This window comes from Lissotriton helveticus, chromosome 7 (assembly GCF_964261635.1).
Source record: "Lissotriton helveticus chromosome 7, aLisHel1.1, whole genome shotgun sequence".
NCBI classification, from domain to species: domain Eukaryota; kingdom Metazoa; phylum Chordata; class Amphibia; order Caudata; family Salamandridae; genus Lissotriton; species Lissotriton helveticus.
In genome coordinates, this window is record NC_136068.1 from 635556804 (window position 1) to 635578961 (window position 22158).

At 47.6% G+C, this 22158-nt stretch overlaps 1 protein-coding gene across 1 annotated transcript in view; it reads right to left on the reverse strand.

The window, feature by feature from the left end:
• Positions 1–22158, reverse strand: part of PELO (pelota mRNA surveillance and ribosome rescue factor) — a 260968-nt gene that overhangs the window by 131791 nt on the left and 107019 nt on the right. The window contains exons 6-8 of the mRNA XM_078652883.1: positions 5549–5609; positions 4047–4208; positions 2856–2902 (exon numbers count right to left, since the gene is read on the reverse strand). Of these exons, the coding sequence (XP_078509009.1) occupies positions 2856–2902; positions 4047–4208; positions 5549–5609 (270 nt within the window). The remainder of the gene's footprint in view (positions 1–2855; positions 2903–4046; positions 4209–5548; positions 5610–22158) is intronic.

Genomic DNA, 22158 nt, shown 5'->3' on the forward strand with positions numbered 1-22158 from the left:
CTGAGGATCCGCTGGGCCTGGGAGTAGTCGCGGACGCCGCCTTTTTTGGCGTCGGCGCTTTCGGGGTCTTGCCCTCGATCTTTCGAGACTCAGAGTCTCTCGGGTTCTTGGGGGCCGAAGAGTCTCCTACCTTGTCAGAAGTCTTCGTGTAATCGGTCTCTACGACCGTGTAGCAGTCGTCTTCGGCGGCAGCGTTGTCTTCTTCCTCGGAGGACATCCCCAGCTCGTAGAGCGACGGGGTCGGGGCCTTCCCCTGCAGGGTGGCGTGTGCTACCCTCTGCCTCTCTCTCACACGAAGGGTCTTCGGGGTTAAGGCGGAACAGGCGTTGCAGTCTCCGCTTTCGTGGTCCACCGGTAGGCAAAGGTTGCATACCGGGTGCTGGTCTTTCTGCGCGTACTTGTGGTGGCAGTTCCGGCAGAACTTGAACGGCGTGTTGTCCATCCTTGAGCGTCCAGGGGCTCTCTGGTCGCGTGTTCGTCGACGGTCGTCGAAGATCTGGATGGAAAACGCCTTATCTTTGCTTGTCTTTCGTCGGTGAAGTCCCCTGGAGTCTTCAGATGACTTCTCCTCGTCTTTTCTGTATTTTCTTTCTTCTTTCTCCAAAAATGTCTGGAGCCCAAACGGGAACGATCCAGACCCGACCGCGGAAAAAAAGAATCTGAAGATGGCGCCCAAGAGTGGGAGCTTCCGCAGGAAGCATGCCGACGTCACCGGAAATACACCCAAAAGGGGGTGTGACGCCGACGCCCACCTGGGCAAAGAAGAAAACAAAAAAAAAAAACAAAGAAAAGACTACGAATCCGGACCCAACCACAAGACCGCGGAATAATGCACAGCATAGTGAATCCAGAAAGATTCACGCTGCAAAACTGCGGGTTCCCAGGATCCACGCTCAAACGCGGAAAAGAATAAAACTGAGGTTAGCGCTCCGGGAGGGGCATATATAGCTCCGCTGACATCATTTCCGTGGATGATGTCAGGGCGGAGCCAGGCGGTGCTTCTGCGGAAAAGTTTCCGGATCTAGTCTGACGCCTGGGGATACTCCAAGTTAACTAAGTTAAGGAATCTGCAGCTAGACGTCTCTATCAGATAGTTGCCTCATTACAGTAGGCATGCGCTGATTAGGATGACAAGTTAGTGCTCACAACAATAAGCCAGGTTGGTATTCAGTGAAATTCCATGCCAAATGCCATAGGTCTGATTTGTTTATTATGAAACGTTATGACAAAGACAGTAGGTCTGGCTTATGTATTGTGAAAATCATTTGTTAACGCCAGTGGGTTATTATCACGCTATTACAAGCTGTAGACAGGTATTTGGTTACATGTAATCCCACAGGATACCATAGTAGTCAAGTGTTTTGGTGCTGTTTACCCACTCTGGCAAACCCTGGGAGAGACTTTTCACTGTGACGATTCTGGTTAGGCCCTATTAAAAGGTTTTGTATATTGTTTTGCCCATTGTAAATCTGAACATCTGTATTTTTAAAACTATGCGTGATGGTTGCCAGTTTATGCACATTTCAGTGACCTTTGTTGGTTATAGCATCAATCTAATAGTAAAGACTAGATTACTTACTGGTTTGTTGGAAAACGTTAATAGCAGATTCCTTAGGAGTAATCAGTTTATAATGAAGGGTTTTGACAAAGCAGGTGGGCCTCACTTATTTATTATGAAAAGCATATGTTAAAGACAATTGACTTTTTATAGGTGGATTGTTATTTTACCGTGCTAGAGCCTGTAAGGAGGTATTCTGAAGGGTGTGTGAATGTTGGTAATTCACGCAAAATGTAAGGAAAATTATTCAATATGCAAATTCATTATTTAGTACCAAAGTTTAGTGCAAAATGCATCCTAGCACCAATTTTTGATTCGAGGAAGCATTTTGCACTAGAAAAAAAGAAGGGAAAAAACAGAACAGGAAAACCTCTATCTCTTCCAAACACACTCATTCCAATCTCTAAGTACTAAAAGCTGTGCACATACAGATCTGAAATGTGGCAATCAAACAAGACAGACCACTACAACAAGAGAATGGACAGCAGTGGTCTCAACACAAAGAGATTTATTCTCTCTAAGACTAGTAGGCAGTTCTAAAGACCTTCAGAGTAATAGCCACATTGTTTCCTGCACATACGATCCAGACTGATTTTTAATGCCTTTTTAGTGACCACAAGATCAACGATTCAGAACAGGATATTGTGAAAACTCAGAATAGAATTGGTAAGCATATGGCACTTTGTTTGTCCACGTACAGTCTTTTTAAATATTCTCCCTTTCCATATTATCTCTATGAAGCCTAATTTTTGTACGCTTAGGTACAGCCTGATTTGGCTACCTTCCACAAAGTGTTAGCAGATTTCTTAATTCTTTGCATTTCAAGAAAGTGAATATGAATCTTTGATTAACCGGCTTACTTTAGTCTGTCCCTTATTGAGGATAAAAAGTATAAAATCACTGACGTAAGCAACTTGGCACCTGGAAAGGTTGAGGGTTGGTAGTGGGAGGAATCCTGTCTGTGATGCAGGTAATGTACAGCTTGTAAACATGTTATTCAGTATGTTCCTAATGGTGTGAGTCAGTTGATTCCATGTCCTACTACAGGTATGAAGGCCTGAAGCCAATACGCGAGTCCTACCACCACAGCTGACACAGATAGAAGAGGTGAAGGGATTCTGATAGCCATTATTTAAGGTATAAAAAGCCTACAATTGCTCCTTCCAGAAGGATGGAAATTGCACAAATCACAGATAACTTGCAAAAGGAAAGTTGTGGGTCTGCCTGTGAAAGGGGTGCCACATAGGAATATGCCTGCTCAAAAAGCAAAAAGTGCAAATACAGTCTGCAGGCTCACCTTGGTATCTGCCAGGCGGCTGGTGACAGCTGGGTCAGACAGGACCTCTATGAAGGCAAAGAAAGAGGCCATTAGAAACAGAAGGGAGATGGCATCTTCACAATACAGTTCATAAGGCTCTGACAGAGTCGCAAGATAGTCAAATAAATCACGAACCACCATCAGCCTGTAGGCTGCATGACCGAAATAAGAAGGGCGAGAACCTGCACACAACTCAACGTGCAGCAGAAGGGCTTGGTGGACAATATGGGTAAAGGACAATAACACACTGAAATGGCAGTAAGGGATTTATCTGTTGCACCACCTGACTATACACAAAAAGGTTTTTTAGTGATTATGACCACAAATGCTGCCCACCTCACTAGTCCCCTGCAACAGGACTGAACAATTATGAACAAACCAAAGAACACACAGAGAGGCAGCAATAAAAATACATTATACAATGCTTAAATACATCCAAAGAGACACATGTCCTTCTTTTGATATGAAAAAAGTCCTTCTTTTTATTATCGTTATATCCTGTTGATAGAAAGATGTACAGAACAACAGCCAATGTTCTTAATAAATGAAGACCAACGGGAATTTAGAAAGTATCATCGGGGCATGACAAACTGGAAGCTTCTTTCCTGTGATCTCACGCTTCATCCTTATCGTTTCTATTACTAGCAGTTACGTTCTTAATTAGTTACTCAAGTGGAAACAAGTCTAGCTGCTCTTACCTTGAAGATTAGCCCTGAAGAAGCATACGGGCGAAACACGTTGGCTGTTTCCTTGGTCTTCATTTATTAAGAACATTGGCTGTCATTCTGTACATCTTTTTATCAACAGGATATAACGATAATAAAAAGAAGGACTTTTTTCATATCAAAAGAAGGACATGTGTCTCTTTGGATGTATTTAAGCATTGTATAATGTATTTGTATTGCTGCCTCTCTGTGTGTTCTTTGGTTTGTTCAATATGGGTAAAGGACATGGACTTGGGGAGGATGACATCTTACCTTAGGGAGTACATGTGTAAGGGGGGGCTTCACTTTTCAACCTTGTTTTGACATGAATGTTAAAGATGTTAAAGGGTGGGGTATCACCTTTGAGGAAGTGCTTGCGCTCAGGGTGGATGATGAGAAAGATCTTAATATTTAAGGGACCACTATTTTTCCAGACAGGACGACAGGGGAGCAAAGAGAATCTCACCTTTTAGAGAGTACTTGTGCCCGGACGAGGCATGCACCTGCATGAACTTGGACCTATTCTCCAGCAGCAGTTTGTTGTCCATCTTCACCGCCTGCTGGAACATGTAGTCGAAGAATTGATCACGCACAAAGCCTGGACTGGCTATGAGCACACACTTCACCACTGTGGACACCAGAGGCAAGTGGAGTTAGGAAGGAGGAGAAGGGAGGGCACTGACAGGAGAAAAAGTGGAGGAGGAAGGAAGACAACAACAATGGAAAGATGGGGAAGGGGCAGAATGGAGGAAGGAGAAGAGAACAGTATAGATAAGAGGAAGTAGAGAGTGAAGAAAGGTTTGGAGGGTAGAAGGACAGAATGGGAGGAGAAGACCCAAAGGGGAAAAGAAAAGTGGAGACGGGGGGAAGAAGAGTGTGAAATGAAGAGGGGAAGAAGGCAACAGAGTAAGGAGAGGGAGAAGAGAGGAGAATAGGTGTAAGGCAAAAGAAGGCTAAAACATGAAGGAAAAAGTGTGGATTGGAGGAAGAGGAGGAATTAAAGAAAGGGAATACAGGAAGGAAGTTAGAGTGAGAATTGGAAGGAGGAGAGGAGAAAGATGGAGGGTGAAAAGGGAGTGTGAAGGGAGGATTGGCAAAGTGTGTGTGGAATAGAAAGTAGAAGATTTGGAATAAAGTGGGAGTACAGGAGGGGTGAAGAAAGGGGGTGACCACAGAATGGTGGAACATGAGAAGTGAAAGAAGGATGAAGGAGAGGAGAAATATGAAGGAGAGGAGCAGGATGGTAGAACGACAAGAGCAAGGAAGGCGGTGGAAGTGTAAGGACAGAAGAAGAGGAAAAATAAATAAAGGTGGGATGGAAGAGTGTGAAGAAATGAAGGATGAAGGAAACAGAGAGAAGGAAGGGTGTGAGATGCAGGCCAGTAGCTAAAATTCAACCTTCATCAATGTGCAAGTGAAGTGTGTATTACATCATACTGTTATACCACAAAAGCAGTTCTGATTCTGTAAAACCTATGTAACCTAGGAGAGAGTAATTAAGCTCGAGTCTGCGAGATCTGCATTACCAGAGGGATATCAGATGCATGTGGACCAAACCTGGCAGATTTTGAACGAGGGTGAGCTGGTAACAGAACAGCTTCATAATCTAAAGGATAGCTGGTCTGTTTCAGCCCGTAAAACCTTCCCACCCAGAAAGATAGCGTTATTGTCAGAGTCCTCTAAAATCTGTACAACTGAAGACATATCTGTGCAATTGGAGCCTGTAGGAACTGTTAACACAAGTGTTAACTGATACCTCTCCTGTGTAGGCCTTGATTCACTTAATAGGAAGGATAGGTCTGCTACCAAAGGCATGCAAAGACATGTTACCTAAAATACACATATTTCAGAGACCCGGTCCTTGTGTCTGAGACCAACACCATAAAGGCTCTTTTTTTGTAAGGAAGGAGTAAGGAAGACCCACTTGCTCAGTCTCCGGGAGGTAATTTTTTTTGCAGAGAATCTCACCTTCAAAGTTTATATGTCGGAGAATCCCTTGCATCACCTGTTCATAAAACCGCTCCAAAGCCTGCAGAGGAAAGAGATTTAACAATGTTGGTTCCATGTGGAACTTACCGTAACAGTATCACAAGAACACCAGACCGAAGCAAAGTGCTGAACAGACAAAGTAAGTGGCGCTCCTCCCACCCAACTATTCTCTCAAAGGGCTGATGCACCTTCTGGCAGGGACATAAGAACATAGGTAGGGAATTGGAGTAGATGCCACATGCACATGCTCAGAAAAACCTCAAATGTCTTTTGTGCATGTCCTGAAACCAAACAAAAGCACATTGCATACATTAAAATACACATGTTTGTACATCAATGTGGAAAAGGCAGCTAAAATGCTTATATTTGGATAATAAGTGCTCTTAGTCAGCGGTTTTTCTGAACTGCTGAAATACAGAAGAAGGATGTTCCGGCTGTGTCAAACTCACAAACGACAGTGTACTGGAAGGCCAGGACTGGGCGACAAAAACAGGTAGAGTAGGTCCATGGGCAGTGGCACAAGATTGTACTCCTTTGCACAGGTTCCATCTCTGGCAAAGGAAGGTACAATTAACCACCACCTTGCCCACCTTGGACAAAGCACACACAGGGAGCCCAACAGAGAAGACACAAGAGGTTTAGAACCTCAATGGGACTCAAATTGACTCAAATTAAGGATATGCAGAGGCCACAAAGGATATTCACAACCATAAACTGTTATGTTTCATATAGGTACCCCAATATAGGCTCAGGTAGCAACCTAACCTTTATTTACCTTTGCCATTACACTACATAACGCTTCTTGGAACTGACCTTTTACCTACTTACAGTACTGCTTACAGGATGTGGGGTTTTCCCTGAAAACTAGCCTCATTCAATTATGCATGAGAATTCTTGGAAACTCAGCAGGACTACCATCTCCTGCATATTAACTATGTATAAGATTCACTCCTTCCGTAATTTTAAGTCCGAAATGACCCAGCAAGGTAGATCTCCTGAGGGTACCACTTTGGGTATGTAAACACCATATCGTTGCTGAGGCAGGGAGAGAAGACAAGCATTGGCATAGCCAATAGGTCTCGCCTTTGGGACCTTATAAGTGTTTAACCATGCAACAGTTAATGTTGGTGCACCAGGGATATTGTGCTGCTGCATAACTAAATACTTATAAGGTCCCAAAAGCGAGACCTATTGGCTATGCCAATGCTTGTTTTTCTAGGCATGGATGCCAACAGAAACAGTCATAATTTCACCTATTTTTTAGTTAGCAATCTTTATTTCAAAAGGAGGTAATGTAACCCATCGATTGGGGAGTCTATAACATGCCTCAGTGTCGAGCTTTTAAATTTGCTGATGGCAGGAAGCACTAGAATGGGTGCGTCGGGCAAAAGTGAAACTGTGAACACCACATTTGTTTAATTGACAATGTTCATGCCTGGTCAGTACTCTGGTAAGCATTAACGTAACCGGTGCCAGTAGAACGTATTCCGTGAAAACACGGCATAAAAACCTCAACGAAGCTCACTTGGGACAAAACAGATAAAAGAGGGACAATGTAAGCAGGGGAAGGGGCAGAACGAGAGTGGAGGGGAGAGAATGAGCGAAGGACGGGACAGAAAGAGATAACACTATGCCTATAAACAGATGAAAGTCACAGTGCGCCTGGCTTAGGATGGGGCAGAAAAGAAACGAGGGTAAAATGAACGTGGAATGGAGGACGAGAGTCCGTGCAAGAAACAGGCAGGCAAGGGAGGTGGGGGAAGTATGAACAAGAGATGGAAGAGGAAGAGGAGACTCTGAGCAGAGGGCGCAACAGAAATTAAGGACATGGTAGAGTATATGCATTGGATGGGCATAAAGAAAGGTGATGATGGGGCACAAGAAGGAATAGAAAGGGGAGGTGAAGTGTATGTGCATGGGGCAGAGCGGGGAGGGAGGGGATGATCAATGGACGGGAGAGAAAAAGAACGAAACGGGAGACGTGAGCTGGGGCAGTGAGAGGAAGGCGAGGTGAAGCGTAGGACAAGGGGTGCAAAAGAGGAAAGCAGACCCCTGCGTCTAAAGCAGGGTCGGAACTGCAAGAGATTCGAGAGGGGGGATGAGCAAGGGATGGGATAGAAAGGCAGGCGGGGCTGTGAGCAACGGATTGGGCAGAAAGAGAGCGGGGGTATGAGCAACGGATGGGACAGGTAGAGAGCTGGGGTGAGACCAACGGATGGGGCAGAAAGAGGGCGGGGTAAGAGCAACGGATGGGGCGGAAAGCGAGGTAGAGGGGGCAGTATGAGCAGTGGATGGGGCAGAAAGAGAGGCAGAGGGTGCAGTATGAGCAGTGGATGGGGCGGAAAGAGAGGCAGAGGGGGCAGTATGAGAAGTTTATGGGGCAGAACGAGAGGCCGAGGGGGCAGTATGAGCAGTGGATGGGGCAGGAATAGAGGCAGAGGGGGCAGTATGAGCAGTGGATGGGGCAAAACGAGAGGCGGAGGGGGAAATATTAACAATGAATGGGGCAAAAAGAGAGGCGGGGATGTATGAGAAACGAATGGGGCAGAGAGCGAGGCAGAGTGGAGTATGAGGAAAGGAAAGGGTAGAAAGAGAGGAGGGGGAATATTAGCAAAGGATGGGCAGAAAAACAGAGGGGGAGTATGAACAACGGATGGGGCAGAAAGAGACTGAGTATGAACTTCGAGTGGGCAGAAAGAGAGGCAGAAGAGGTAAAAGGAACGGATGGGGCAGAACGAGAGGCATGGGGAGAGTGGGCAACTGATGAGGCAGAAGGAGGCAGAGGGGGTAGTTTGAGAATCGGGTGGGGCAGAGGGAGATGCAGAGGGGGCAGTGTGAGTAACGGATGGGAGGAAGAGGCGTGGGTGAGTAACGAATGGGAGAGAAAGAGAAGCAGCGAACATGAAGCACCTGAGCATGCGAGGCCGAAATAAAGTGCAACAGTCTGTGGAAATATTTATAAGATGCGCAAGAGGAATTATTATTGAAGGATGGGGGTAGGGACAACAAGCTCTTTGCATTGCTGTGGGGAGGGGGGAATGGGGGAGGAGAAATGCGACGACATGGCCTGCCGGCCGTGAAAGTGAAAGTACGGCCGACCGGCCGTGAATAATTAGGGGAGGAGAAATCCTTTCAAGAGCTGCCGGCCGGCCGTGAATAATTAGGGGAGGAGAAATCCTTTCAAGAGCTGCTGGCGGCACCAAGCTGTGGAACAGATGGCTGACGATTTGATGCTGTGCACGCGCATTTTAGGTCAATGCGCTTGCGCATTGACCTAAAAGCACACGGGCACAGCATCAAATCGCCAGTTAGTTAAAGTCTGGTTAAAGCCCTATAGTCTCGCTTCCGCTCAATGCGCATGCGCATTGACAGGTCGCGAGACCTAAAAAAGGACTTCCATGCTGACACACTGAAGCACGACGCTGAGGTTCCTGCACGCAGACACTCCAGCTCACAGTGGTCTGACATCCCTTGCAGTGTGTCCATCTCGAGACCAAGACGGGCCCCATAGTCCCTCACTTCAGATAATGGGGTTGACTTTATCCTAGAGGGATTCTTGGCTCCACACCTACATACATGCTAGGTACACTTCGGTACATCTAGTTAGGGTTGCATTGTAGGAGTACGCATTATTACGGTCATGTACTTTTATACCTGCCTGTATTCATTGCTTCATCCCATGATGCACTGGGCCAGGGACAGACTAATTTGCATGTAGCCAGGTTCTGAACTGGGATGGTGCAGTGAGCTAAAAAACGGTGATGGACGAAGCCCTGATCTGTTGACTGGGTAGGAGTGTTCTGATTAACTCAGATACTCTGTCCATCACCACCCCCTTTTTGAATCTTTTTGGCCACCACAAGTGTGGAAGGGTATGCTCAGATGTGAGTCCCTTGCTCACTGCACCATCAGGATTCAAGCAAGCCGGGCCGAAGACGGCTGTAATGCCAGAAACCGGTCCCCGGAAGCTTGTTGTCCCCGGAAGCTTGTTTCCTTTCCAGTAAAGAATTGGCTTGGTAGTTTGGTCTGCCCTGTTCCCATGATGCACTGGGCCAGGGACAGACTAATTTGCATGTAGCCAGGTTCTGAACTGGGATGGTGCAGTGAGCTAAAAAACGGTGATGGATCAAGCCCTGATCTGTTGACTGGGTAGGAGTGTTCTGATTAACTCAGATACTCTGTCCATAACCACCCCCTTTTTGAATCGCTTTGGCCACCACAAGTGTGGAAGGGTATGCTCAGATGTGAGTCCCTTGCTCACTGCACCATCAGGATTCAAGCAAGCCGGACCGAAGACGGCTGTAATGCCAGAAACCGGTCCCCGGAAGTTTGTTTCCTTTCCAGTAAAGAATTGGCTTGGTAGTTTGGTCTGCCCTGTTCCCATGATGCACTGGGCCAGGAACAGACTAATTTGCATGTAGTCAGGTTCTGAACTGGGATGGTGCAGTGAGCTAAAAAACGGTGATGGATCAAGCCCTGATCTGTTGACTGGGTAGGAGTGTTCTGATTAACTCAGTTACTCTGTCCATCACCACCCCCTTTTTGAATCGTTTTGGCCACCACAAGTGTGGAAGGGTATGCTCAGATGTGAGTCCCTTGCTCACTGCACCATCAGGATTCAAGCAAGCCGGGTGGAAGACGGCTGTAATGCCAGAAACCGGTCCCCGGAAGCTTGTTTCCTTTCCAGTAAAGAATTGGCTTGGTAGTTTGGTCTGCCCTGTTCCCATGATGCACTGGGCCAGGGACAGACTAATTTGCATGTAGCCAAGTTCTGAACTGGGATGGTGCAGTGAGCTAAAAAACGGTGATGGATCAAGCCCTGATCTGTTGACTGGGTAGGAGTGTTCTGATTAACTCAGATACTCTGTCCATCACCACCCCCTTTTTGAATTGTATTCATTGCTTTAGCATTATGGTAGAAATCTACCATCCTTTTACTCTGTTGGCACCTATAATCATTTACATCTGTTTCTGTCTGATGGTTGTTTCTGCACACATTTACACTAGAATGACACTAGTTCAATAAATGCTTATTGAAAACGTTCCCACCATTTATTCTGTGTATCTCTCTGAGACAAAGTGAGCACGAGTGACTGAGCGAAAAGTACTATACTGTTTACACGATCCCTGATGGGACAGAGTTATCATGTTCGATAGTTGCCAATAACTATACTCTCCTTGGTAAGAGGGATTTCTAGTGGCACTGGGAGATAGCAGGTTTACAGGCGAATATACCCGGTGGGGGTGTCTGGAATCAGTCTGGACACCAATCTCACAGTCTATGTTGTCTAAACCCTCAGCTCCTATATATGTTTAATGGGAACTACACGACATGGCACCACCAACATTGGTTTGGTACTTATTTAACGGTGAAATCAGAGTAGTTCAGTCGTGCTATTCTCAGAGACCCCTAATCACATTTTCCCAAAGACGTGTGGAGTGGGAAGGTAACCATCCGCCACAGCTGAGTAGGCATATCCTATGTATTGGCTGTAGGTTTATCAAGCTTGAAGGACACATAGTTCTAATTGAGCATAAAACCTTATCTCAGTTTCCTTGAAACTTCTTTTTCAAAATAATGGCTGACGAAGACGCCACTGCGCCAGCAAAACGTGCGGCTGCAGCAAGGAAGGAAGAAAATGAAAAACATTTCAGAAAATGTCAGAACTGCGCTTACTCTAAAACGAGCAGACTATGGAGTCGCAGCTAGGGGTGGGACAGTGTGACGGGGTGGTGGGCCCTGGGGATGTCGATGCTGATGTTTCCACGGACTGGTGGGCCGCTGTGCCGCTGACCCCCCTTTCTATCGTCCCTGCACAGACTGAGGCGTCCGAACAAGGGGACTGGTTCTCGGCGAACGTCAACAGTGCATGGAACAACCCTCCGGTAAATGTACAGGGTCTCTTTAACCCGGGTCTGCAAGACGACGAGGCCCCGCCCACTGAGAGCGAGGAGGAGCCAAAAGCAGGAAGAACGAGAGAGACGATGGACGGCGTTTCCCTGGAGGCGGAAGGTGTTTTGGAGTGGAGACGGAGAGCGGTGAATCAGTGCAGCGGAGGAGAAGGGTACGCGGAGAGCCCAGCTGAGTTCGTCAAGCCAGGAGGCCACCGGTTCGGCGCTTCGCCCTGCCACGGTCCCACAGGAGGAGCGTGGCTGGACAAGGTACGGGGTGCAGTTGCGGGCTGGGTGGGACGGAGCGGCCAGTCGAACCCCAGAGAACCAGTGTAAATTTGTATAGTCTGAGAACCCTTCCCCTCACGAGCACATCGGACGATTGTATATAATTGAGCACTTGGTTTCCCACACACCCCGGGCCCTTGCAAGTCCGTCACGGACGCCCCAGTGACTGTTTCCTTTTCTTTCCTTTCTTTTCCGGGAATCTCCGGACGGAGACTCGAGCCAAGTGCACCGGCATCCTACCAACCTCTCCCCTCCCGACCTGAGAGAGCGGATCCGCTGTTCTACGCACCTGCTTCATTCTGGCTAGCTCAGCATTCACAAGAGGCGTCAGGACGGAACCCTCTGAATTCGCAAAACTGAGAGTGACTACCAAACGAAGGAAAGCTTATCTAAAAATAAAACCTTCGCTTAGAGCATTATTTCCTGACTCTGTCTCTTTGGATCCTGTTCCCCCTGTGTCTGGCTCGCCAACCACTGCTTCCCCTGACCCTGCCCCTTCACAACTGGTGTCAGAAGTGGGATCACCATCACAGTCCATCTGTGAATCCGAGATGGACGCCCTTATACAGCATCTCATCAAGGGGCAGGAGAAACTTGAATGGGCGGTCGAGCGGCAGATGACATCGGCCCAAGCCGACAGGGACATGTTCAAAAACACCATATCGGCCCAGATGGAGAACATACAGAAAACGATGGCCCACCCCTCCGGCCTCGTTCCTGTGGAGAGCAGAGCCCATGTTCCCAGTCCATCAGGAATAGCGCTACAAAAATACGTGCACGGGGAAGATCCCGATGCCTTCTTGATGAACTTTGAGCGAGCGGCAAGAGCATTGGGATGGCCCGAAGAGAAATGGCCTTTCTTCTTGGCCCCGCTGTTAACTGGGGAGGCCCAGTTTGCGTATCAGGTCGCGAATCCTGCTGGGAACGCCCCTTATGCTCTAATCAAGAATGTGATACTGGATCACTTGGGGCTGGATTCCGAAACATACAGAGTTAGGTTCCGCAAGGAGAAGGGGATCCCGGGAGAGAACCCCAAAACCCTGTTTTTTCGCCTGAAGATGATGGCCGACAAGTGGTTGAAGTCCGGCTCCAGCACCAAAGAGGAAATCCTGGCACAAATATATTTGGAGCAATTCATGGAGGCTCTCCCCTATGGCTCACAGAGGTGGCTGAGGCAGCACTCGGGCCTCACTGTAGAACAGGCCATAGAGATGGCCGCCAACTATGCTCGAGCGCAGCCAAGGGGCATAGGATGGGAACCGGAGAAGAATTCGAAATCCCTGCCCGCAGGAAAAGGAGAAAAGAAATCAAGACCTACCCATGAGCCTTTTCGGCCTCGCCCTATACGGATGGAGCCTCCCCAACCTCGCGGCCCTCAATGCTTTGAGTGTGGCGAGTGGGGGCATATCGCCCGCCTTTGCCCCAGGAGGAGGCCTCCCGAGGAACCTATGGAGGTGGGGTATCTACCCAAGGCAGTCCTCTATTCTGCAGAGCTGGGAACCTCGTTTTATGTGAGTATTAAGGTGAACGGGTATAACATCAAGGCCCTCCTGGACTCTGGGTGTAGACAGTCGGTGGTGCAAGAGAGGTTTGTCTTGCCCGACCAATATGACCAGGAAGTGATAGTGCATATTCGCTGTGTACACGGAGACATAAAGCCGTATCCCGTGGCTCAGGTGTCCATTGCCCCTGACAATCTCCCTGAGTGCTCAGTAAGGGTGGGGGTATTACCGACCCTCCCAGAGGATATGATCCTTGGTGTGGACAACCCTGGTTTCCTGGATATGTTTAGGAAAACGGTATATGAACAGCCCTTACCCGAACCCAAACCCCAACCGGCTCTGCTTACTTCTGAACCATGGGTCCTTGACCGCAGTTTCAGGTTCGCCCAGTCCAAGGACAGATCGTTGTTTAACGCGTGGGAAGCAGCACAGGCAACACCGGAAGGGCCTAACCCCTCCTATCCCAGATTCATCATAAAGAAGGAACTGTTATACAGAGAAGCCGCCGCAGGACATGTGTTACAGCTCCTGGTTCCGACGTCTTTTAGGGAACAAGTGCTGTTTTTTGCCCATGCTCATCTGACGGCCGGCCATGCGGGCAAAGAGAAGACCACAGAGAGTGTGATACGACACTTCTACTGGCCGGGTATCTACAGAGACGTGCAGGAGTACTGCAGGAAGTGTGAGATCTGCCAGAGGAAAAACACCCACCGACCCCCGGCGGCTCCCTTACACCCGATGCCCATCATTGGGGTGCCCTTCGAGCGTGTAGGAATGGACCACATAGGACCCCTCCAGAAGACCCCCAGAGGGCATCTATATGCCCTGGTGATAGTGGACTACGCCACCAGATACATAGAGGCCTTTCCCTTGAAAACACCCACTACAGCCAATGTGGCTGAGAAGTTCGTGGAATTGTTCGCCAGGGTGGGGTTTCCAAAAGAGGTTGTAACGGACCAAGGAACGCCGTTCACATCACGTCTCATGAAGGAAATCTGCAAGACCCTGGACATCCGTCATCTGAAAACATCCGTCTACCACCCCCAGACGGATGGCCTTGTTGAAAGGTACAATCAGACCCTTAAAACGACTTTGAAGAAAATGTTGTCCTCGGAAGGTCCGGCCTGGGACAGGCTGCTTCCGTTAGCCCTATACGTGCTCCGGGCCCAAAAACAGAGCAGTCTCGGACACTCGGCATTCGAGCTGCTGTACGGGAGACTTCCAAGAACGTTGCTGGAAATCACCAAAGACGCCTGGGAAGCACAGGAAGACCAAGAAAGAAATACACCCCTGGAATATACCTCCCAACTGCGGTCCAAACTGGGGAAACTCCGCAGTCTGGCCTATACGAACCTCGAGGAACATCAGAAGAAACAAAAAAAGGCCTACGACAGAGGGACCCGGCTACGAAGACTGAGAGTAGGTGACTGGGCCCTGGTGCTATTGCCCTCCATCACGAAGAAAAACGAGTGGACCGGTCCTTACGAGGTAACGGAAACGATAGGAGAGACCACCTACCGGCTGCGGCTCTCTCCTGCAAAAACACAGACATATCATATAAACATCCTCAAGAAGTGGTTTGGTCCCCCTCCCCGGAATGCCCACTTGGCGGTCCCAAACAAAAGAACGGAAGAAAAAACCCTTCAACACCTCGTGGTGAATCCCGAACTGCCTGAAAGAAAAAAACAAGAATTGACGGAGGCTTTGCTCCCCTTCTTGACTGTGTTTTCCGACTTGCCCGGAAGGACAACCCTGGTGGAGCACCGCATTGAGACAAAACCAGGGGAAATAGTGAGACAACGGCCCTACAGGATCCCTGCAGCCAGAAGAGAGGCCGTGAGACGGAAAGTACGGGACATGTTGGAACTGGGGGTGATTCGACCGTCCTCCAGCAATTGGGCCTCCCCGATAGTGATGGTACCCAAACCAGATGGCACAAAACGCTTTTGCATGGACTTCAGAGCTTTGAACTTGATATCCTCCTTCGACGCATATCCCATCCCCCGCGTGGATGAGTTAATAGAGAACCTGGGGGAGGCGGTGTACATAACGACCATAGACCTGACAAAGGGGTATTGGCAGGTGCCCCTCAGAGAGGAGGACCGGAAAAAAAACGCCTTCATCACTGATGAAGGACTCTACGAATTCACAATACTCCCCTTTGGACTCCATGGAGCCCCTGCCACATTTCAACGGCTCATGAACCACATCCTGAAACCCTTCCCATCGTTCTGCTCGGCATACCTAGACGACATCGTGGTCCACAGCAAATCGTGGGAAGAGCATCTGCAACACCTACAGACCATCCTACGGGCCCTACAGGAGGCAGGCCTCCACATCAACTCAAAGAAGTCACGTGCCGCTTTTACGAAGGTCAAATACCTGGGTTACGTGCTAGGCGAAGGCACCATCGCTCCCCAGGCCGAGAAAGTCAGGGCCATCAGGGACACATGTTTTCCTTCCACAAAAAGGGAGCTCTGGGCCTTCCTTGGGCTAATCGGTTATTACAGAAGGTTCATTCCTTGATTTGCGGAGGTGGCCACCCCCTTAACAGATCTCCTACGAAAAGACGTAAAGACCAAGGAGATACAAAACCCCCCCCCCGGGAGGCCCTGGAAGCGTTCGAACACCTGAAGAACGCCATCACCTCTGCCCCGATTTTGACCTCCCCGGACTTTGCTAAAACCTTCCTCCTAGCCACAGATGCCTCCGAGACCGGCCTAGGGGCCGTACTTTCTCAGGTGGACAACGAGGGAGTGGAACACCCGGTCCTGTTTACCAGTCGGAAGCTGTTCCCTAGGGAACAGAAATACTCCACTGTGGAGCGGGAGTGTCTCGCCATCAAATGGGAGGTGGAAAAACTGCAATATTATTTGGAGGGTCGCCCTTTCATCCTGCAGACCGACCATGCCCCCCTGAGATGGATGTACCGTAACAGGTCCCTTAATCCACGAGTACTCAGGTGGTTTCTGGCTCTGCAGCCCTTCTCCTTCACTGTGCTGCACAAGAAGGGGTCTGACAATGGGAACGCGGATTACCTGTCTAGGGTCTTTCCTCTCCCCGATCGGGAGAGTCCAGGAGGGGAGGGGTGTGACGGGGTGGTGGGCCCTGGGGATGTCGATGCTGATGTTTCCACGGACTGGTGGTCCGCTGTGCCGCTGACCCCCCTTTCTATCGTCCCTGCACAGACTGAGGCGTCCGAACAAGGGGACTGGTTCTCGGCGAACGTCAACAGTGCATGGAACAACCCTCCGGTAAATGTACAGGGTCCCTTTAACCCAGGTCTGCAAGACGACGAGGCCCCGCCCACTGAGAGCGAGGAGGAGCCAAAAGCAGGAAGAACGAGAGAGACGACGGACGGCGTTTCCCTGGAGGCGGAAGGTGTTTTGAAGTGGAGACGGAGAGCGGTGAATCAGTGCAGCGGAGGAGAAGGGTACGCGGAGAGCCCAGCTGAGTTCGTCAAGCCAGGAGGCCACTGGTTCGGCGCTTCGCCCTGCCACGGTCCCACGGGAGGAGCGTGGCTGGACAAGGTACGGGGTGCAGTTGCGGGCTGGGTGGGACGGAGCGGCCAGTCGAACCCCAGAGAACCAGTGTAAATTTGTATAGTCTGAGAACCCTTCCCCTCACGAGCACATCGGACGATTGTATACAATTGAGCACTTGGTTTCCCACACACCCCGGGCCCTTGCAAGTCCGTCACGGACGCCCCAGTGACTGTTTCCTTTTCTTTCCTTTCTTTTCCGGGAATCTCCGGACGGAGACTCGAGCCAGTGCACCGGCGTCCTACCAACCTCTCCCCTCCCGACCTGAGAGAGCGGATCCGCTGTTCTACGCACCTGCTTCATTCTGGCTAGCTCAGCATTCACAAGAGGCGTCAGGACGGAACCCTCTGAATTCGCAAAACTGAGAGTGACTACCAAACGAAGGAAAGCTTATCTAAAAATAAAACCTTCGCTTAGAGCATTATTTCCTGACTCTGTCTCTTTGGATCCTGTTCCCCCTGTGTCTGGCTCGCCAACCACTGCTTCCCCTGACCCTGCCCCCTCACAGACTGTAACATTCGTGATTTAGAATCTTGAATCATATAGGATAGAGGTATTCTATTCATGGGTTACATTCCCACAAGCAGATGCATAAACACATACATTTCATTCTTATACTAAAGATGAAACACCAGATGAATACAGTCACCTACCAGGAGCACATAAACTGGTTTAAAGGTGCCCTCCCACACACAAAAGAAAAAGTGAGACTCAGTCCGCTTGGAAGAGATGTGCAACTTGGTCAGTCTTAGCTGCATACGCACTGCATCCAGACATTGTCTTGGACGTAATGTCATACGCCAATGACCCTCAGATTCTTATCACCCTTGGCCCAGATCCAACAGACACTAAGTCACGTTTTAAAGATTGCATGATCCATATCAACAGGTGGATGAACGTAAATCATCTACAATTAAACGGAGGTAAAACTGAAATAGTACTCTTTGGCAGGGCTCATGAGCACTGGTCCAGTGATTGGTGGCCCCTAAATCTCAGTCCTTGTCCAATGCCCAGGCAGTCAGTCCGAAACTTAGGAATCCAAATTGACAATCAGTTATCAATGAAACATCAGGTGAATTACATAATAGGTTCCTGTTTTGGCATTATGCGCAATTTGCGCAAGGTCTTCAAAAGGATTCTGATGGAAGCTAGAAACCACTAGTCCAGGGACTGATTATCAGCCGTATGGACTACGAAAATGCCTCATTGTCTTCAAAAAATGAAGACCTTTTATCAAGACTGCAGGTCCTGCAGAACAACGCAGCCAGCTAGTTATGAACCTCCCATCGGCTTCTCCTTCTGCTTCCAACCTGAGACTTCATTGGCTTCCTGCCAGGAAGCATACTCGTTTTAAGATCCTCCGCTTAACGCACAAGAACATGTACTGCAGAGGCCCGAACTATTGGGCAAACAAGCTCAAGTGGTACCAGCCTTGTAGGACCTAGAGATCCAGCAATAGGTTTCTCCTTACTCCCATCAGAACCCGTACTATCATAACAGAGAAAGATCCTTCTCTTCTCTTGCACCCACTCTTTGGAACAAACTGCCTTTACACCTACGCGCCATCACTGCCAACAATTGTTTTCGTAGGGAACTAAAAACATGGCTGTTTGATAACTAACCGACTTTCTTCTCTCAGCTGATTCTATATGAGACTTACGGGTGATTTCTGCGCTTAATAAATTACCCTGATTTGATTTGATTGACACAATACCAGTAGCAGACTTATGTCCACTTCATAAAGAAATTATAAAACTTTACAGAAGCCTGAAACAGTTTGTGATGAGAACACTCACACTTCAGCCAGCAACAGCTACGCCAACAGGACAAATTCAGGGATCTCCAACTAAAATAACTCCACAAACGCTACACGCAGTTATGGGTAAAATGCCCATTAGACGTGAGCAAATGCCATTCTGGATAGCTAAAAAAATAACACAGGTAGAGACAGTGTTTCCACACACAAGCCCTCAAGAAAAACACAGAATGCTAACAATATGCTTGACAATGGGGTTAGCTCCCCAGATAGAGGACTGTACCTCTAGGGGTACAGTTGTTGCTGCAATATATACCAGAACTCATGGTATCATTCCATTAGCAGTAATACCAGAAGTATTAAGACAAATACAGAATGAGTACGGAGCAGAACCTACTCTGAACTTGGGGATGAAATTATTTGGAAATGTTGCCCAGGTATCAGCTATTATATTAGCAAACATAAAAGGGGGGCAGCAGCAGTGGCAATAAGCCAACACATGAGAATGTGAATTACCTAAAATTATCGAAGACACCTATGCTGAATTAGGTAGAGATAGTTTGGGCACTAGAGCAACAAAACCTCAACTTATGGGTGGTCCTGAAAAAGAAAACACAAGGCAAGCACCCGATTCTTCCAAGAAGAAATGGAATAATAATAATAATAATAATAATAATAATAATAATAATAAAGAAAGGCAGCGAAAAGAAGAGCCTTCACAGGTCCTCATTACGAGTAGCCTGCTAATGCCGATTGACCCAATAACGTGAAAATATATTGCGCTACCGGACTATCTTGGGCAAAATAGCGGGCCAAAATATCATTAAGCATATAAAAATGTGTAAAGCTTTACTATATTTAAATCCACATATATGTGCAGATTATATATACATACATACACACTTTGTCTTCAAGGTATGTAGATGAGGACTAGTAAGTCTATACGTACATATATACACTTACTTTCTAGAGATTTTCACCACAAGATCAATATTTTAGCAGCACAAGGTTTCTGGTGATATTAAACTCCGCTGGCAAGTTCCATTTGAAACAGATATTTGGGTGGTATTCCAGGGGAAATGTGGGAATTAGCACAAGAAGTCTGATTACTGTATCTTATCCCCCAGAAAGTATGACATGGCAGTGCCACAAGGAAACAAAATAGTTCAGAGAGGATGGTGACTAGCAGCTCAGGCGAAACTGTTCAAACTGGAGTACAACCACTGCTGATATGCATATTATAGTAAACATAAAAACAAAACAGTAGGATAAATGTGCTCAGATTACTGATTCAGATTAATTCAAGCATTTCCATACATCACGTTTTTGCATCTACATGGATTTCATCTGTATGAGAGTGGCCGGTCTAAAATGTTCTATAGGACATTTTGAATTGGTGAAAACAGTATAGTAGCAAAGAGTACTCCTCTGCAAGGTTAGGCAAAAGCCAAGAAATCTGCAGAATCTTTGGCAGAGCTAAAAAAAAAGTGATCCAAAGAGATCTGACCCTCTTAGGATTGCTCCAATTGCTCACATTCTCCTGTCTGCCAGAGCGCAGGGAGTGATGAAAGAAGCGGAGGTCAAGTCCTGTCCGGCAGAGCCGTGGCCAGGGGTATAACACAGGCCACCGGAGACCCCGCGTTGCGGGCGCCCCCGAGCTCCAGGGGCCCCCTGAAATAAGAGCACTGCGGTGGAGGAGTGGTCTAAAGGGCCATGACCTTGATATATCGCAAGGTGGAATCTTGGCTCCAGCTTTCTTGTAGCTACCCAGCGTGACGAACAACTGAAAAGTAAAAGGAGGTGTGGGCATCACTTCATATTTCCCATACTCAGAAGATATTAAAGTGTTGTTTGTAAACCAAATGGCATGTCAAGAACTATTTTAACTTTTTAAAAAGGACTAATGTTTGAGTTCTCTGCCAGCCTTTCACTAAACCAGCAAATATATAAATGCAGTGTTTTAAGACAGAACTTCAAGCAGCTCGAAACGTGCATTTCTTTTTACTGTGCAGCTTTCAGACGTTTGGAACTAAGCAGTAACCAAGGAAGTGTTACTAGCCGGAGTACAATTGGGCAGGATGGAAAATAGTTATAGTAAAGATTACATGAATTATGTGCCAATTTAAAGTCAAATTATGACGCCAAGTTGATTAAATTATGCGGCAAAATAGGCCAATTAAGCGGTATAATGCTGCGTATTCTGGGGCAGTATTAGTTTGCCACTTAGATATTTTAATGTACATTAAAGCCTCTCTAGGCAAACTCAAGTTTCATCTCATTCGATACCGGAATGCAAAAAGAAAGCATTTGAAAGATGAACTGTTAAACTTTTCAAAGCGCCTGCCCATGCGCTACACTACAAGTGGCACTTAAAAAATGTATAATCCATTGGAGGTAAAAGATGTTTTGTTGAACTCTGCATATTAGGCATCAGTTGGTAGATTATATAACAAATGTGGCAAATCCATCATTAAGCAGACATCACTAAAGAATCGCATAGTTCTAGGGGCCCTTAACTTCGACTTTGTTGAAATTCAGTTCTGGATAGTTTTACAGTGAGGCTACGTTAACAGATGGTGCTGCAGAGTATTTCAAAAATCTTTATCTCTTGCTAAATGAAATTTGCCCATTTCTTTGCAACCCTGCCGTGAACACTCCTGAAAATGCAACAGGGTGATGCTAACATTGTTACGCTTGGAAATGTAAAGTTACTGAATTAATGGCAAAGGGGGCAGTAAACCCTAGGATTGAAACAGATTGTTGAGTGCATAAGAGAAGTATATCACAATATCATTTTCATACAAATCAACAGAGTTGTGTCACGCGTGCGTTGAAGTCTGGGCGATTTTGCACGGACACATACATTTTCACAATTACCCCACTCAAATTTTATATATTTAAATATGTGCGTGTGTGCGCATCTACATTCCAGATACTATTATTAAGATAGTCCATGTACTGATCTATCATAGACTGATACGTTCTGATGATACTAGCTCATCTACATTTTAACACGGAGAAATATACAGGCAAGTAAAACTTTCACACATGCGTTTTTACGTGGTAATGCTTTCCCATGGAGAAAAAAACATATACTGCATACAAGTACTTGCAAGCATATTTCAGGGGTCTCCTTGAGGACTTAAGGTGCTAGGGGGTCCAGGGGCGTAACAGGCCCCCGTATCAGCCGCATTGCGGGGGGGCCCGAGCCCCAGGGGTCCCCTCGGCGCACAGTTCATTTGCAGACCGAAGGGTTAATCTGGAACGTACGTTTAAAGTAACTCCCGCCGCGCCTCATAAATAAACCAGCGTGTACATGATGAAATTTTGCGTGGTACGTAGCTGCGTGATTTTCAGCATCCACCCTCTGGGTGAGGCAAGGCTGGGCCAATATGGTCATGCGCAGCATAACCTGCACATGCACGGCAGGTGGGTCCCAGGCAGTGAGACGGAGACCATAATTTAATAATTGCTGCTCGTGGTCTTCTGCAGCCCACCCCTGCCGGCCACCGAAGCTGCAGGCATCAGGTGACCCAGTCAGAAACAACTAGCAGTGGAAACCTATGCTTGTTCTACTTTTATGCATAGAGGCATTTGGCGCACTAATAT